Here is a 19,869-nt window from a genome sequence, read left to right as displayed (position 1 = left end):
AGTTGTCAGTGCTAGTAACATTTCACTGAGGATCTGCTGACATACTGTGACTGTCACAGTGTTGGGTCCCAGGGAATTCCTCCTCCCTGCTTCTTCACCTTACATCATCTCTTCCCTGAATTAGGCTTGGCCACAAGACATGCTTTGGCTTCTGGGTCATTGGTAAGTGTAATGCAGGCCTTGTCTTTCTGAAATGCTTCTATCATGTGAAGAAACGTGGACCAGTCTGCTACAGCCATGTCCCAGCCGAAAGCCAGCATCAAATTCCAGAGCAGGTGGATGAGGCCACACTGCCCAGGTCAAGCCACAAGACAACTGCAGCCATATGAAAGCCTCCCAGCAGAGCCAGGCCCAGACTCCTGACCCACAGTTCACAATTCTGACTGTTGTTTTAAGCCACTAAGTTTGGGGGTGTGTGTTACACAGCAAGAGGTAATTGTTACATATTTTATCATCTGTGAAATGGAAGAATCTTAGGAAATAGAATCTATTAATAGTCCTAAAAGCAAGAGATATTTCTCACCCTCAAAGCTTCGGTGTTAAAATGCCTTTGCCCTTACAGAGACCACATATTCAGAACTGAAATTTAGCACACATAATCTGACAAAAGATTTTTTTTCATTTTGGCAATCAATGTATTTGAAAAAATCATATGAGGCTATAAAAATTCAAATGAATTTAATTAAACATGGATCATATCACCTTTCCGAAATGGAATTAAATTACATGAAATTGGGCCTCTCCCCAGAAAGTTGGAGACATATGGCCACCAGACATCCTTCACTGTGAGGAAGGATTCTAGAAGTCCACCCACGTTCTCTGCAGGCACTTGAGAATATTCGGTCTTTTGTGAGAAATGTTGGCTTCCTTACTGCCCCTGCATACAGTGGAGCTGGCAAAGGAGCTATATTTACTGTCTTGTGGTAGTAAATACATTTTAAAACACATGAACTTGCAGAAAGGAGGGAAACCCCCTGCCCCCCAACTCTGCCTGCTACCTGAAGCCTTCTGTTGATAATTTTAAATATTTCTCCAGGCACTTGCCCCTGAAGGTAGCTGGTTTTCGACTAAACCATACTCTTCCTATAACCTAGCACCTGGCCAACACCATCATAAAATGTATGCTACTGGAAGGAGACCTTCGTGGGAGCTTTTACTGAACTTCTCTGGGCAGCTGGGAAGCTGTATCCTGGGACTAAATAGGTGTGAGACACATGACTTAGGGGAACTCAGAAGGGAACAGAGAGACAAGTATGTCCTGTGCACTATTAGCAATGGTGCCCACAGAGACAAGGGGCTTGTTCATTAGATCAGAACGGTGGGTGTGAGGGGGTCGGGGGACAAGCAGCAAGAGTCCCTTTTACTTGCCAAAGAGGTTTCATGGAGGTGGTATCTTGGGGGACCCCTGAATGACATTTACCTGCTGGAGAACGGGAGGGAAGAATACCCAGACTGAGAGAGGAGAACTGAGAAAGGAAAGCTCCCCTAGGGCCTGCCTTTCCTGCCCAAGAAATGGAAAGTTAAGTGTGGCTGAAACCCTGGAGACATCTGGGAGTGGCAGAGACAATGTCACAGAGGCACAAAGACCACAGACTGTGTAGGGCTTGGTCCCAAGTCGAAGATGTAGGTTTAACCCTGCTGGTCATGAAAAGGCCATTCACTCATACACTCATTCTTGTTTTCTTAAACAGAATGGCATAGTCAGATTGTTCTCAGTTGGAGGGTATTAGGAAGGAAAAAGGAAGATGCAGCCCCTGCAGGACACAAGTGTCTCCAGGCCCTGGAGAAACCCCAACCTTCCTCCAAACCTCCACACCTGCCAAGCTGGACCCCTGCTCCAGTGCTCCCTCCTCCTTTAGACCACCATGCGAGACAGGCCCTTTCCTTGGCCCTGCCTCAATCTGCACCCCACTAGATGTGTGCTCCCTCAGGGTGCTGGGTGGGTCTTGTTTGTTCACTGCTGTGTCCCAAGGTTCTAGAATAGTGTCTGGCACTCAGACACTCCATAAAGTTTTGTTGAATGTACAAGTTGATGGACGAATGAATCAGAGGATGTTGCAATAAATAGTCCCAGCAAGAAACCATAAGTGCCAGGCTAGGGAAAGATGGTGAGAAAGGGACAATAGTCGTTTTCCATCATCATACTTCTAAACGTAGGGACAAAGGTGGGGACACAGGGAAGAGAAGGGAGTCCAGGACAATTCCAGGTTTATAACAATGGATACTCTGCTGTTTGTAAAGTTAGAGAAACAAAAAGACTGCCGGATTTTTGTTTGGGGGAGGAAAATAAGGGGATCATGTAGGGCTGGTCACATTTCGGATGCAGGCTTCAGGTGGGACATGTCAGGCACAGGTCCTCTGCCCCACTGTATTTAGCTTCTGGCGGAATTGGCTACCTACTTGCCTTATAATATAGAATGGAGGTTCTTTGGGGACAGGAACAGATCTTTTATCTCTTCATTTACAGCCCTGGTAGAGTTTGGGACATACAGAAAGCCTCAAATAAATGAGTGAAATTCAAGATGGCAACCAGGAAGAAAGAAATCCAGGCAGACAGGCAGGCAGCCATGGGCCATGGAAGAAAGCATGAGGGAGAATCATAGGCAGGCCACAAGACTGACCAGGAAGGTCTGAATAGGACACATCAAAAATGAAATGGAGGGGCGGAGGAGTCAGGGAATGACACTGAGGACGAACAATCATCCTGGTGGCATCCAGACACAGCCACCAGTAACAAAGTGCAGGAGTTACCAGGAATTCTATGATGATACTAGTGCAATAGTGGTGCTCCAATTAATGAAGATGATGTACAGCAAAGGGAAGGAAGCGTGGGGGCAGGGGAGCTCCAATAGACCAATCTTATGAATATGGGTACAAAAATCTTAAATATCAAATATTAAACAGAATTCCAACAGATTTTTTAAAAAGAACATATCACAACCAGGGGGGTTATATTACAGGAATGCAAGGATGGTTACAAGAGGAAAAGAAATAGCCAACTCAAAAAGCTAGAAAAACAACAACTGAACTTAAAACAAACGGAGGAAATTATAAAGATAAAAGCAAAACATATCAAGTTATAACAAAAAAAATACAGTATAAATCATATATAAAAAATACCATGGCAGGGGGGTAAGTCAATGAAATGGACAAACCACAAGTTAATCTAGAGGGAAAATGTCAAAATTAGAAATAAAGAAAAAATAACTGCTTAATGAGCAACTTTAAAACATTTGTAAGAGACTATATTTGTCTTTCTGCTAATCAATTTTATAAGTCAGATGAAAGACAGAACTTTTTAGGAAATCATAATTTAGCAAATCTGATCCCATTAAAGATAGGATGTTTATTTTTTTGTTTTGGGGACTGAACGGAGAGATGTTCTACCACTGAACTACATCCCCAGCCCTTTTTAAAAAATTTTGAGACAGGGTCTCACTAAGATGTATAGACTGGCTTGTACAGACTGGCTTCAAACTTGCAATCCTCCTGCCTTCCTCCTGAATAGCTGGGATTACTGGTGGGCACCACTATGCCTGGCTAGGAAATTTAAACAGACAAATTGCCATAACAAAAAACACATCGTTACCAAAGTTCTCCCTGGCTCTTTTTATCCCCTGGCCCCCCGCCATACCTTCATGGGTCTATACAATTTCCCAAGGGAATTCTAACAAGCCATCAAAAGCCTAAGTGAAATGCCACTTGAACTTTTCCGGTATATAAATGAGAAAAACTTAAAACATTTTTTATGAGGCCTAAATAAAACTGATACCTAAACATCTCCTGCATACACACACCAAGAAAAGTACAAGCACTCTCACGGGAACACCGTTTGCTTGGCAGCACAGATGTAAACCAGCCAACATCCATTAAGGTAAATAAATTGTGATATACTTATCAGCAGTAAAGATGAACAAACTAGATTTCCACAGTTTGGGGTAGGCCTCAAAAATGTTGAAAAAAAGGGCACAGAGTAGAAGGATTCAAATATGATTTTGTTTACAAAGAGTTTGAAACTGACAAAAATGTTGAGGGAGCTAAAGCATCCGGTCTGTGGTCCTTACGCTCCTGGTAGAGGAAAGATGCTTCTGGGAAAAGAGCTGGTAAGGTGATGGCCGTCAATCTAATGTAAGCATGCTCATAACTAGAATACCTAAAGTATAGACTACAGGTATTTGCTGTGAGTTCTTATTCTGGAATGCCCTTAGCAAGATGTACCTAAGGATTAGAGTTAATAAACATATGTGCTTATGAGCCACGAACCTCTGAGCTGTGAAATAGAGATATTTCATAACTGAATGTTCCTCTATGGACAACGTGACCCAGGAACTTCACTTAGAGACCTTATCTGTTATCGTTGGTCGAAAGTACATGTCTGATACACAAGGAAAGGACCTGGAGAGTCACAAGGGATGTCTTAGGCGGCTCCCAGTTTCACATGTACCTCTCTAGCCTGCATTCTTGAAATTATTAGTACAGTTATATAGTGGGCAAATCTCTGGTCGACTCTGACCTGATAATATGATCCTTTCTGTTAGCTCACAGATTATGCCATTTCTAGGTGAAATGATAAAGAAAAGCAAGGTAATTTTGAGGTGGGGGTAGTGGGATTACATCAAAGGGGCTATTTTGGATCCTTCCAAGTGGTAATTTTTTAGTTCTTGAAGCTGTTGCATAGGTGGTTGTCTTATTTTCTTTAAATGATATATAAATGCAACGTTTATGAATGATATATACTTGATGCTAAAATAAAGTTGGCAAAAACACAGCAACTTTTTAAAACTTTCGCATGGAGGGAAAGAGGGACCTGGGGAGGTAGCCGAACAGGCAGGCAAGAAACAAAATGCACCTGAACAGCAAGGAGTTTCTGGTGCCCTGGAGCAAGTATTGAGGCTACTCTTAATTCTCTGCCCAGTGGTTTCACTAATGTAATTCACCTGCATCATGCTGTCTTCTAGATGTGCAGCCACCCAGAGAATCCAAAGCTGGGATCCTCTGGACCCCTGATGGGGCAGAGTCTCAGAGATGGAAGTTCGGACCACAGTGGAGAAGGCAAGGGAAGGGAGATAGCCAAAGCCTGTCTTCTGCTTTCATGTAAACCAACTGCATGTAGCTCCCTTCCCTCTGCATTTTCATTATTCTTGTTCTTCTTTCACTCCTTTAGGGAACATGAGAACATACCCTTCCACCACCACTGACTTACATTACAGGTCAGCAATAGTGAAAACAGAAGTCCTGGCTCAGCTGGAGAAGATGCTCAAAGATCTGGGCACAAAAATCTGGCCAGATGGACAGATGTGGGAAGCTTTCAGCTTTGCTAGCAAGTACCTGGCATTCAGATTCTTCTTTCTCAAGATTATATAAATACAATTCTGTTCTGTTCTTCAAGTCATTTATTATGACAGCAACTTGCAGAAAATAGTAAGTTATATGTCAATATCTTTACCTAGTAAAGATCAAAATGGAACCATTAAACAGAGAAATCTCTCCCCTGGAACTCTAGTTCATAAAAATTTAGAATGAATATCTCTGTCACAACATAATTGAAAAAACTTTGGAAATAATTTAAACATGAAAAACTAGGGAATTTATTACATGTGTTAAGGTACATGCACACAAAATCTTAGAATCTTTTTTCCAAGTCAACAGGCCATGAAGCCAAGGTGACTATAAAGCAGAGCTGGGTTCAGTTGCACAAGGTCCACACTCACAAGGGACTTGTGCTTGATTTAATGAGCTTCTGTTTGTCTTGAAATTATTATAAATTTTATCTGAAACCCATGTCAGGTGGTCTAGTGGCACTGGGGGATATGCTTGTGGGCAGAGGATCTATGTACCATATCCCCATCTGCCATTCCTGTTGCTCATGAGCATAGAATCAAGTAGACCCATGATATGTAAGAATTAGTAAGACCCACAGTTGGGTAAGCAGGGGTGCCAACAGCCCTGGGAGCCCACTTCCATATGAATGACATTTGAAGGTGAATGCAGAGAGAGAACACCTTAAGGAGCCCCATCATATTCTTTATATTTGTTACTTCCCCACATTAAGTCAAAGGCTTATTTTGAAATGGTAACACAGAAAACATGACAAGGCAGAACAACGCAGAGTTCCTTTTTCTTTTAGCCCTGCCTCACTTAGCAAATTGAAGGCAGAGCATTAGCAAAATGCACACAGATTGAGAAATGAAATGAAAATAGCCGAGTTGGTTTTGAACAGTGTTTCCTGTTGTGGTAAGAATGAACTGCATGTACAGGTAGGGGCTTTGAAGTATGAATTGAACAATTTTGCCAATTCTGCACACAAGTTAAAAGCTCTCATATTTGCATTTTAAACTTACATTGCACAATACAAAGATGAGCAATAAAATTCACAGTAATAGTAATAAATTTTAATTTTTCCTTATGACATGATATAGCAAACAAAAAACAGAGGATGAGAAAGATCACAGAAGGAAAAAAAAAACATTGAGTATCTTTAAAAGCACTTTTTGTTCCCCCCAAATGGCCCCAAATTTCCAATGGGCCCTACAAATTATGTAGCTGGCTGGCTCTCTCTCTGACACACACTCCCTCCACCCCTTAACCCTTGAGTAAAGGTGCTGCTGACAGGGTGCATGTTCTACAAAATAAAATAGCTCTGAGTTCCCCCTAAGGCCTTAGACTTAAATATACATCAGGGCCGCCTGGAAGGCCTGTCATAGAACAGATTGCTGGACCCACCCTCAGAATTTCTGATTCAATAGGCCTGCACGAGCCTGAGAACTCGCATTTTCAGCAAACTGTCCATGTGTGATGTGGGTGCTCCTACAACACACCAGAATCCCTAGTCCACGGTGCATATGGCCTCTGCCCCCGACATTTGCTGACGCTCTAATGACTTACGAATGGCATGTTCTATTACCTCATAAATGTTAAATTGCTCCACTAAGTCCAGGTCAGTTCCCTTCTTGTTCAAGTGCCTCTGGGACACGGCAGCAATGCCCAGCTCCTCCAGGCAGTCCACCACGTCGTAGAAGGAATCTTGGTCTGGCAAGCCTGACAACGTCTGGAGAAAGAGAAGAATCCAAAGTAGATATGACTTAGGACACTGTTGAGAGGCTCTGAAAGCCTTTTTACATGGTATTCAGTGGCCTTTGATTATAACAATATAAAACAGATGACAAATTCATTTGAGAAAAAAACATCCTTAATAGGAGGGGCAGAGTGACCCCAAGATTCTTGCTTCCCCTGCCCCACTGTGTGTATTGAAAGGGTTCCTTTCCCTTGAATGTGGGCTCAATACTCCTACAGTGGGATATCACATTATTGTAAGTTCATGTTATTCAGCAAAGAGAAGGGATTTTGTAGATGTCATTGAGGTCCCCAAATCAGTTGATTCTGATTTAATCAAAGGGGAGATTGTTCTGGGTAAATAATCCAGTGAGTTCTTCAAAAGAGGGCTTAGGTCTTCACTGAGTCAGAGACCGGAAAGGGATTATCCTCCTGGTCTCGAGGGAGGAGCAAGACCCCATGTGTTCTATGGCTGAGAGGAAATGAATTCTGCCAACAACCACAAGAGCTTGGAAGAGGACCAAGTCTCAGAGAAGACCACAGCCCCAGCTGATACCTAGATTGCAGCCCTCTGGGACCTGGCTAGGTTTTGCTGGCCTTCTACCCCATGGGAACTGTGAGATAATAAAAGCATGCTACCCTAAGCTCCTAAATTTTTGGCAATCTATCACATGGCAATAGAAAATTAATACACCTTGTGATTAGAAACTCCTGTTACAATCAATACACCAACAGCTGGTGTTAGAATAATTTAATGAGTCCCTTTTAATTCAGTAGGGCCTCCCATCAGTTTCTGAAACTCAGGATAACATGAGAAATTTCATAGCAGCAACCATGAGACAAAAACCCAAGAAATAAAAAGTCGATTCCTCTTCAAATTCTACTTCTCTTCAAAGGGGGAGGATGGCTCAGACTTGAGATGGAACCTTGGGGAGAACTACTATAAGCCCCTGGTCTTATCAGGAAGGATGGGATCTGCCTGAAGCAAGAGAAAGTCACTGGATAAAACCCCAGCTCAGAATTGCCATTCCAGTCTCTTCTCCGCACACATTCCTGCATTCTACAAGACTTATTCTGGGCTAAAAGTTCAGACACTGGTCTCCATTCCCTACCTTTGCATTTCTGAGAACACTGCATGCTTTCCAAAGTGACTTTGAATAAGGTTTAACTTGCTTCAGAAGACCTAAGACCAACGCTTCCATAAGGATCATGCCCAGTCTTAATTCTCTGACACATCTATTTTGGGGTTGTCAACACTGGAAGGAATGTCTCTACTAATAACCCCCCAAGTGACTTTTCCCTTTTCATGTTGTGCAGAGGATACAACCCACTGCAACTGAGATTAGGAACTAATGAAAAATGCTTGTGTGTAGTTAACCACTCCAATCAGGGCTGCAGTTAGGGCATGAAACAGGAGCCTGTAAATCAGCTGGAGTAAACAGGCCCTCACAGAGGAGTAATGTGACTGTCAATACTGCATCACCAGCAGCAAGAGTCACCCAAGCGCCTGCCTCCAGCACAAACTGAGAAATCACACATTCAAAGAACCCCATCTTCAGCTGGGCACTGTGGCGCACTCCTGCAATCCCTGAGACTCAGGAGGCAGAGGCAGGAAGATCACAGTTCAAGACCAGCCTCGGCAACTTAGTAAGGTCCTAAGCACTTAAAAAGGGTTGTGGATGTAGCTCAGTGGTAGAGTTCAGTCCCCAATACCAAAAAAAATTTTTAAATCCTATCAGAACAATCTCACCCTTTGGTTTCTGTGAGAACTCTGGAACTTAAGGGATCAGGAAAGGGAAATGTCAATACCAGTCCCAGGCAGAGGACAAATAGAGATGCCCTAACTGCCTGTAGACCCAGTAAAACATGCAACTTGGGAAAGGTGGGCACTTCAACATTTAGTATCAGAACTAAAACTTTCTACACAGCCAGAAGGAAGCAGAAAGAGGGTCTCTCGTAGTCTGACTCACCACTGCCCTTTCTGTTGACCTGAAGTCAGCTGAGGTTCTTTGACTCAGAAGTTTCCAGGGGATTAAAATCCTAGACCGAATCTCCACCGCCTTAGTGAGTCCAACCATGAAGGTAGGGGGGTCACCATTAAATAATTAAACCACTAAATCTATAGACCTAAACAGACTCCAGGAGCCTGCACTCAATAACAGGCACAGAACCAAGAGTATTAAAAGGTCATTTGTCATTTCCGCTGTGAAAATCTGGGGACTCCAGCTTTCACGCATGGCTGCAGGGGAGATGCTGGCCTTCCACTAGAAATATAGCTTCCTTCTCCACCTGTGCAGGGGCAGGGGACACAGCCCATAAACATGTATTCATTTATTTTTTACTGATTCTCTCCAAGCTCAGCTAATTTATCAAGTGCCTGCTTGACCCTGGGCCTTTCCTCCCAATTCCACCCTGTCACCCTGCCAGGCTGCCTACATTTGGCAAAGGTGGCAGTTTTGCCAGATGACTCTGTGAGGTGAATATTTCTTTACATCTTTTCCCTCAGAAGCCAGAAGAGAGCACAGCCACCTGACACCTGGTACCTTCCACTTTCTCTCAGATTTTATCTTGCTAGGGCTTGTGACAAGGAATTCTTTACTGGAATCTCCAGGAGGGAAAACTCTGTCCTAAAAAGGACATTTACCTCCTTCTTGGGTTTTTATGGATTGCATCAAATCTTTTTTGTAGAATAAAATAAGTGTGGCAAAGCCTATGCTCCAATACTCCCAGCAGTGTTGTGCATGGGAAGGAAGCTTTAAACCCAAACCCTTCTTAAGAGGAGAATGGATAAGCACACTACAGCGCATTTCACAACAACAGAGAAGGGACACAGAAGGATCTCAGGCATTATCCTGAGAGAAGTCACTCTTCAAGGGATATGATTCTGTCCGACATTCTTGGAAAGACAAAAGTGTAGTGATGAGGGAATAAACCAGCAGTTGCCAGGTGTTACAAATAAGAGGGTCGGGAAATCATTGTAAAACGAGAACATGGGGGAAGTTTGGGGGAAGTTTGGGGGAAGTTTGGGGGAAGATGAAATCAGCCTCCAGTGAAGGTGAGACTCATCCATGCATTAAAACTCAAAGAGCTGCATACCAAAAGGGAAAGTCCATTTTATTGTGTGGTATTTAAAAAGCAACAGAATTAAATGTAAAAACAGAGGCAAAAACTCAGTATGAATGCCATGTGGGTCAATTACCCCAAGGCCTGGAAGCAGCTCTCCCACCCCCAGGGCTCCTGCCTTTGGGGACTGCTCCAGGCCAGTCCCATAGTAGCCTCTCCTATTATCCATGCCCCTGCATCTGCCTCAACCCCTTCTGCACTGATCCATACTGAGCCCCTTAGAGGGAGGGACTCTCATGAGGGGGATTTCAGCTAGGTCAAGACAGGACATCACATCAGGGTGAGAAGGGGTTCATTTCTCATTCATTTCTCACATTCCCTCTGATCTTCTGAAGCCCTGGTTGGAGACAAGGGACAGAACCAAGGAGGGGGAAGAGGGGAGAGATAATGAATCTGGTTAACGAAGAGAGTTACTTCAATCTCAGGACCCTAGGGCAGGCTAGGATTTAGTGTCCTTATTTTTGTCATGAAAATGTCAATTTTTTTAATTCCACGTTATTATACCACCGTTTATTTTACTGAAATCAATACTAGTTAGAAACCACCCAACTTGCAATATAATTTCCCAGATTTCAGAGTCTGCATTTTTTTCCAGATCCATTTTAACATTTGTTATTCTGTTTGGTATCTCAGAGCATTTTACTCACTGGGGCAATAAACACGCCTCCAATTCAACAAAACAAAACAAACCCAGTGTGAGTGGCAGCGGTCTCTTGACCTTTTTAAGGAAAGGGTTACCATTTGGGAACATCCTCCAGGACCTTCCTTGTCTGAGCCAGAACAACAAAGTAGGAGAAGAACCATCAGAAGAGAAGGAGGGAGGGAGGCATTCCTGGATGTTAAATACCACAGTGTGCCACAGAGATGACATGTACTGTGTCCCACGCACTGTGTCCTTGCCAGCGACTGACAAGAGTGCTCATGCCGTCCAGGTGCTGGTGCAATCCTAAACAGGACTGGGCATGGCCTCTTTCAGTAAAATGGACAATTGTATTGGTATGAATTGTGATGAATTGCAGGCAAAGAGTCTATTTTCCATTTTTGCCAAATCCAGTGTTTTAACAAAACAAGATCTGTGACACAAAAGGACAGGAAATAGATGACCTTAATTTTAAAAAAACCAACAGAAAATTGCTTCAAATCACATGTTGAAGTTAGCACACAAATAGATTTTAAAATAATAGCAGAATTCTTAAGGTTTTGCACAGGGACATTTGAGAGTTTCCCATGGGCTCATCAACAAATGACATTTCATTAAAAAGCAATCATTGTCATGGGACCTTGGGAAAAAAAATGTCATATTGTTTCACTGTGTACTTTTTTTTATTCTTAGTTGCTTTAATGTTTTTCATTTTTCTACTGGGTTCCAAAATATATTTAGGATCATTTTTTTGCCCTGCTTCTGGCAACCAATTTTGTAGTTTGTCATTTGCCTTCTAGCTATAATTTGTGATTTTTCATTTCACAAACAAAACCATTAACAATTTTATGCAGTGACATATTTAAATCCCTTCCTTTGGAATCTTTTTCTATTGGTTTTATTAGTAAAAGAATCTTTATGAAAGTTGTCAGTACCAAAATTGAATTATGTCAAACCTAAGCAAAATGGAGCCAAGAGGCCACAAAAGAGGAGACTTCATGCATGTAAGCCTATGTTAGGAACCATCCAAGGAATTCCGGAAAACTGCAGTATTCCAGATAAGGTGCTTGCTAAAGGACACTTGGCTAACAATGCTGTCTCCACCAATGAGCTCACTCCAACTCCTGCCACAACCCTTGCAGCTAATGGTCTTTGTTTCCGAACAGCCTACATGGAATTCTTTATTCTCCTAAACACTTCCACTTGCCACCACCTCCTGGAACGTGCCTGTGGCCTCCCATTGCATGTATATCCCAGACTGCTATCCCCAGCTATTCCCAAATAAACTCCTTGCTCTTGGAAAGTCAGCCTGTCACTCATTTTAAATTGGCATCTTTATCAACCAGAAATCAATTTTAACTTTATTCCTTTCTGTATTTTTTCCCTGAAGTTTAATGTGTTACATTGAACTCTTGAGTCTATTTGGGATTTACTGTGGCATACCTTCAAAGAAGACATTTATTTTCATTTAGCAATACCCCCCCCCCAGTCGTGGAGGAGGTTACCCTGTCCCCAATAGTGTGGCAGGTTGTTCTGAACACTGGAGGCTGTTTCAGGCTTCTCTGCACAGTTCCCTTAATGCTGAGGAAAGAGCAGAGTACACGCTTTTAAGCCTTAGAGTGGGCACATTTTACTATTCAGTGGGAGAAGTTGCTCCTTATAATTATGCTGTTCTACAAATGCATCTTCAGTCCATCAGGAGAAACATCTCTCCAGTTATATGCCAGGAAGGGACCCTGGATCTTTCTGAAGCCCTCGTTATCACTACAGGTGGGAGACTCATACTCAACAGCCTGGAGCATATGAGGAAAGTTCACAGGGTGGTTGACATGATACCTGGGGTCCAGGGTGTGACAATTCAAAGGAGCAGGTCTAGTCCCAAATCCAGTCATCATGGGTCCCCCTGCCTCAAAGCAGCATCTCTGGATGAGATCTAAGGATGGCTACTGCCCTACAAGTAGTCAGTGACCAGAGGGGGGAACAGGAGCACAAAGGTATGGTCACTGTCATATAAGGAGGATGGGATCTACTCCCAGGAATCCTCAACTCAGCCCAAGAATCCAAACATAATACTCCATGGAACAAGAGGCCTCATTTTTTCCTGTCTTGTGAACTATTTCTTTAGAGTAAAATTGCTGATATTAAGGAAGTTTTATTTTAGGGTATATCTTTATAGGAAAAACAATCACAGAATTTCTGCTGTCAACTTTCTGGTTTTACTAGAGAACACCAAAGCACAAAAGCATGCAGACACACACCGACCCTCATGGTACATGCATACACACACACACACACACATACACACACACACACATACACACACAAAATGCATGGCGTGAAAGGTTTCTTCCTGCAAAGAAACACACTGCAGCTGTGGTTCCAGCTGCTGTGTTGGGGGTCTACATAGTGTGGCCCTTAAAGGAAAAATTTTAGGTTTATACATGTTAGCATCCCTGAATTACTGAAACAAGGTACCATGAACTAGGTGACTTGTAACAGGAACTTGCAAGTCTGATATTAAGGCATTAGCAGTGCCATGTATCCTCTTTGAAGGCTCAATGGAAAACTCCCTCTTTGCCCCAACCTGGATGGTTGCTGGCCTTTCTCAGCACTTCTGGGCTCATATACACGTCTTTCTGATCTGTCTTCACATGACTGCCTTTATTGCATGCATGTGTTCACATCATCTTTCCCATGTCTCTCTTCTCTTCTTATAAAGACACCAACCACACCAGATTAGAGTCCACCCTAACAACCCCATCTTCACTGCATTACATCTGCTAAGACCCTAATTCCAAATAAGGTCACATTTACTGGTACAGAGGTTAGGACTTCAACATATCTTCTTGGGTGGACAATTCAACCCACAACACACATCGACCAACCTTGTTCACTAAAGTCATTGCATAAACCAGCAGCTCCGTGTCAACTCCATCTTTTTCCTCCAGGATTTCCATGATATTTGACCAGGGCTTAATGCCTATGAGTGAAGCAAAAATCATTAGAAACAATAATTTGACAATACTTATCCAGTTCACTTCACAGCATATGCAAGGACTATTCCCCACACCATGGCAGTGTCTTTCAGCTGCCAGATCTGTATGTATGATAATATCCTTAGAGTGGACCTGAGCATACTTGGAATTCAGAATATCTCCTAGCAGGCAACATTGTACCACAACTTCGTCCTCTTAATCTAAGTATTAAATGCACACCAGCATCAGGATGCCTACCTGCTTGAAAACTTCCATGTATACCCAATTTGTAGTTTTTAAAACTCTTTTCATGAGCAAACTTTTGAGCCATACACTTCACTCAGGGTGGGAAACCTCTTCCTATGTGTCTGAATGTCCCCTGGCACACAGAGGAAGGGATATGGAAGATCTTTGTTCACTCTAGCAGTGACTCCAAGCAATAACAGTGACACACCTGTCCAACAAGCATCTTAAGAACAGAAGAATGCTGCCTTTTGTCCCCTGGCATCACCAAGTAGAAAGTCTAATGGGTGGCTGCCCATGATAGGTTCACCATCTAATTGAGCTATGAGGCACAAGAACAAATATGGGCACAGAACAAATGAGGAGTGGCAGAGGCATTTAGCTCATCATGTCACTTAGTGAGGGAGGCATCTTGCAGTGAGGAATGCCTGCAGAGAGCTTAGGATAAGAGGTGGCTCCTGAGTGACCTCTGTAGGGGAAGCCTCATGAGCAGCTCTCCCCAGGCTCAGAAGAGGCAGAAAAAAATGTTTCATGTTCAGAACCCACAAGGCAAGGTTGCAAAGGGGGAAGCACCCCCCCCGACATGGCTTCCCATGCCTCAGAGCAATGTTTGAAGCAAAGTAAGCATTGCCTTTCCTTTGGCTTGGTGGTTTGGAATATTAAGTTCTTCTCTGCTTTCTATATAAATGCTTCAAAGGGACATTGGAAATAACCTAAATAGAGTAGTTTCCAACTGATTATCTTTTGATGCTTTGTGTCCAAGCTGACAATGACCTTAACATGAGAGTTCCTCCAGGGCAGAGAAATATCTGTCTTGTTCAACTCTGTGCTCTTAGCACAGTGGCTGGCATATAATATGTGTTCAATAAAATGCTGAATAGTAATAAAGATCTCTGCATGAAGTGGGTAAAGCTAGAGTAATTTGAAAAGAACGAGAGGGCAGATGCACACAATAAGGAAATAGGAGCAGAGGATTAAAGACAGATTCAGTTTCATGGAGAGATCTTCTGGTTCTTCCAACAAGCGATACCCAGTCTTGTCAAGCCAGTCAGTCTTCCACGACCTTTCTAACTGTGAGTGCAAAGGCATGCTCCATTCCCTGCTGGCAGCCAAATTAGCCTGGCTGATATTTATCACTGAACTTCTTTGAAGTCTACACCACAGTCTAATTGTTCTTTAAACCCCAGCAAAGTAACCATTTCAGCCCTCAAGATGGTCAACTGTCATGGGTCAACCGTCACGGTCAGTAGACTCGTAGTCTTACCATCCAGGTGCAGTTAAGAGCTCTGGGTGCCTCTGCTTGTGTTTACCATTCACACACAGTACCAAACCTCAGCATAAAACATCTGTACTTGAGAGTTACCCACTTATGGTTAAAAGGAACACGGTATAGGGGAGAAAACACTGAAACCAAGAATTTCTAGTAGTACTAGTGGACCCACTTCCAGGTTGCTTAATTTGAAGCTAAAGAGCCAACAGGACCAAAGAAAAAAAGCCAAGATGCAGAGGCCTGCAGCCCTGGCAGGAAGTAGCCAGACTACAGCCCTCTCTCACACAGATGAACAAACCTGCATGCAACATCTAATCCATTATGATTAGAACAAACACTGGCTTACTCTAACTGAATATTCAGCTATGATATTCGATTCCCTTATAATCATGAAGGATTTTAAGTCTGGAAACATGCATATATTTACATACTGCTGGGATAAATGTTCACTCTCCTTTGATGGTTTTGAGACCATTTAGGATGAAGGTGAAGGGGAGGAAATATTTGGTTTAACAGACAGCTTTGGTGGGGTACAGACTAGACTCATGTTAAGCACCAGCACTTGGGACTGTTAGGAGCTGCCCCATCAGTACCAAGTGGTCCAGCTCATCCTCCCATCTTCCCCACTGTGTGTATTGGGGGCATTTTTGTATCTGAATGAGAAACCCTTTGACGCCACCCCTTTCCATAAGACAGAAAGAAACCGGGTCCCAAAGCAGTGGAATGAAGGTCAGTTCAGAAGACTCATCTGGAAGCATCTACCTTACAGGATTTCTTCAAGGTGTTACTGAGATAAAGCACTGATGGGTACATTAGAAGTCAATAATTATTGTTATCGACTGTCTTGGACTCCACTGCCTACCTCCGCCACTTAAATGCTGGAGTACAAGCTCTATAAGCCTGCTGTTTTTTGATGTCTGCATGCACACGGCCGATACTTGCATACTTGCTAAATAACTGAGTACATGAGAAAATACAGAGGGTCCTATCTGTTACATAAGAGGCACTCGAACATTGGTGACTAGAATTACAATGGTGCTGGTTGGTGGTGACAACCACAGTTACACAGAGGTGGGCCTTCTACACAGGCTCCCAGGTCAGCCCTCTCATGTCACCAAACCTCAGGGCCTCTCTCTCAACCCAGAATAAGTAAGTAAGCACAGAGAAATGGCTCAAGACTTTTCTTTCACTCTCCTCTGGTAAAACTAAAGCAAAATAAGACACTGAGCAGCACACTTCACACATGAGGTGGTCTAACGCTCACACGGAAGATTCTCCCGGCGTGCTCCATGCCTTTCCCCATGATGGATGCACACCCCAGAGATACTTCTCTAAAGAACAGCGGAGCTGGAATTGGAGCTCTGTCAGGATCTCACCAGGCTTTGAACACCCCTCACCCGCCAATATGTTCTGGAGCAGAAACAGACAGATTGCCTGAAATGATGGCTGGACTTCCCCCCCCATTAATCATATGTGACACACATGTTTAAGAATTATGTCATATCTCATCACTTTACATTCAAATGAAAAACAGAACTTCTTCAAAAGCTATGCTGAACCAAATTAATGTGACCCAAGATTTATGACAAATTTTGAAATGAGTTACCCTGTCTGGTCCCTTGCCCCATCCTCTGTGGGACAGGCAGGCAGACAGAGGGGAGGTCCCCTTCTCAAGGAGCAGTTCCCTGTCAATCACCACAGGGCAGATCTCAAAAAAAGGGAGTCTCTGATATGGTCAAATGACAAAGTAAAGCCGCCTCAAGAGCTGCCATGAGCTTCACTGCCTTTCTTCCTGCCAGGCCAGGCCTGTCCAGAAAGGGAAAGTGGCTTGAAGGTGCAAACAAAAGAGAAGATGATCTAGGGGACTGAGAAGACAGGTGCATACCAAGCATGCCCAGATACTAACTTGAATCAACCTTTTTAATCCAGCTCTTGAACAGAAGTACAATTGCCTGGGTCAAATGGGGCACTATAAATTTTCACTCATTCATAAATAATAATTACTACTTATGTGGAATTTGACTCCCTCCGGTTTTACCCCCGTTCTTTAAGTGTTCTACTCTGGACCACAGAGCAAACTGGCTACACTGCAGAATGAACCTTCTGGTTAAACCACGGGCAACCACGCATGATGTTTATAGAGCAATCAGAGGAATCTGTTTGGGAACAACTACGTTTGCTTAATGTTGTTTGAGGACCTGTACTTTATTTTGTTGGTTTTATTTGCTGATTCCTTAAATCTGAGTTTTTCTACTAAAAACAAAGAAAGACAACTGTCTATACTTTAAAATGCCATTCACTCTGTTAGGGAATGAGTCTAAAGCCACTCTTAGCAGTAAAATTTATGCCTTATTTGTAAATGTGTGCACAAATGGACATGCTCAGTTTGCCCTCAGTAACCTCTGGCACCTGGTGCTGCTCTCTGGTCCACATGAGAACTGGAGAGTTGCCTCTAAACCCTAGGTGGTAACACACCTGGAAGTCATGTTGCTCTCTGCAGAAAACCATGACATATTTATATGTTTAATTTCATCGTAGGATTCTGGAACGATTTTACTAGCAGTAAAATAGGATGATGTTATATGTATGTATTATAAAATCACAGCCAAGACCACACATGTCTATAAAGAAACATGCTATGGAACCATGTGTGATAAGCTATTTGAGTTTTTCCATTAGTGTGTTTTTTTTTTTTTTTTTAAGTTGCTAGTGCAGTAGCAGACAGATGATAGCAGTTGCCAAAAGTTTAAGAAATTTTATAGGCAGAAAACCCTATGAAGCTGAGAAAACAATCCATTAGCTGTTCTATTTTTACTAACTATAAAAGATGGCCATCATGTTGTCTTGCTGGAGAGACTCAGGACAGCAGAACGCTTCTGACTGGGGCTGTGGATGAGTCTTGGATGTGGGGCGCAAAGTCTTGGGTTAATCTCAGGGTCATTCCTACCCTTCCAACAGGTCTTTTATGAAATGTGAAGTCCAAGGAAAGAGACTCTGAGCTCCCAGCTCAGCAAAGCTGAAGATCCACCCCTAGGTCATAAGAAAGATGCTCCTTCTAATGTGTCTGCCATGGCAAGAGCCCACAAGTTACCTGAAATCTAGGATGAGATGATAGAGCCCATTAATTGTCCTAATGTAACCTCCAGAGTTGGAGGATGGAGAACAATTTCCCCAAGGACGATTGGAAGGAGCCACCTCACTATCTTCCAAAACACCCACCTCTGGCCTTCCACCTAATTAATGGCCTTGGAAAAATCAGACCTGGTTTCTGAGCCGTCAGTCATCCTAATTAAGGACTCTTGGCTAGCACCGGATCTGCTTTTGGCCACAAGGCTCTTCTTACCTGGCACCAGGTGGCAAGGTGCTATGGTGGTGGGAAACCTGCCCTGGTCTGGGACCCACCTCTAAGACTCACAGCCCCTTCCAGTGTGCTAGGCTTCCTCTCTATCACACACCCTGACACTGAGGCCTGGAGCTGCCTCCTGGCCCAAACCCACCATGCCTGAGGCTGATCTCTGCTCTGCCTGTGTGTTCATGGAAACGGTTTAAAAACCCCAATGTAGAGTCCTGGATGGCTTTCATTAACTTATATCCTACCTTTCAAAGTAACTAGTAAGCTATCTTCCTTTGCATTTGCATTCAGCTTCCTATGGAATGTTTCTGAGTAATGTTGACTCAGACACAACTGAATTGAACTGAGAGTAATATTAGTTCCTGTGCTTCTTTCTGACAGTTACATTTAAGCAGATTTGTACAGAAGCCTGCATGTGCTCACTTACTGTAAGGAAATATATCAACATGTTGACTATTATCTTTGTTGAGATCAGATAAAATTCACTGTCTTTTTACACTGGTTTTTCCAAAATTTTTTACAATAATATTACTGTTATAATCATGAAAAGGAAAAAGTGTTATTATCATAATTGTGTTCTTCCTTATTTGAGTCTTTGTGAAGATGGTGATAATCATCATTGGGTTCCATTAAGGAGGAAAACAAACAAGACGAAACAAAAGAATCCCCAGCATTTTAGTGTCAGGCTTCATGCCATTATAGGGACTTAGCATGGCACACACTAATCCAGATCCAGAATTCGCTCTTGGCTACCTGCTGGCTCAGAGGCGGGGGGAGGTGTGGATCTAGGACACCAAGCTTGGCAGTAGAGATCCTGCCCATGAGCAGGGCACACCCTGTGAGCAGACAGGCAATGGTGACAATGCAGCAGAGAAAAACACGTTGGGTTTCTGAGAGCACATAAATAAGGTGGGAATGGATGGTGTTAAATGAGTGGCAGGTGGTTCTGGAAGTCAGGTGAAGGGTGTGGTAGGGCTTCTTGGAGCAGACACCGAAACCACTGGCAGGTTTTAAATGGGGAATGTAATCAAATTTGTATTTCAGAAGTCTTTCAACTGCATTTCAGAATGATGAGGGACATCAGGTGGGCTGAGTGAAGAGAGGCATGGGGAAGAGGGGAAAAGGTTCAAGGAACATCCAGGAGCTGGGATCAAGGAATGGCTGTGGAGGGAGGGAAGGAGGGAGGGGCAAAGGGGCTGGTTCTCCGAGTTTC

At 43.2% G+C, this 19,869-nt stretch overlaps 1 protein-coding gene across 21 annotated transcripts in view; it reads right to left on the bottom strand.

The window, feature by feature from the left end:
* FHOD3 (formin homology 2 domain containing 3) overlaps nt 1-19,869 on the bottom strand; it is a 491,479-nt gene that overhangs the window by 166,294 nt on the left and 305,316 nt on the right. For all 21 annotated transcript variants that reach the window (XM_079108491.1, XM_079108492.1, XM_079108488.1 and 18 more), the window contains exons 8-9: nt 13,702-13,796; nt 6,905-7,048 (exon numbers count right to left, since the gene is read on the bottom strand). In XM_079108491.1, the coding sequence (XP_078964617.1) occupies nt 6,905-7,048; nt 13,702-13,796 (239 nt within the window). The remainder of the gene's footprint in view (nt 1-6,904; nt 7,049-13,701; nt 13,797-19,869) is intronic.

The sequence above is a fragment of the Sciurus vulgaris genome, assembly GCF_902686455.1.
Source record: "Sciurus vulgaris genome assembly, chromosome: 13".
Lineage (NCBI taxonomy): Eukaryota > Metazoa > Chordata > Mammalia > Rodentia > Sciuridae > Sciurus > Sciurus vulgaris.
This window is presented reverse-complemented; position numbering and strand designations above follow the sequence as displayed.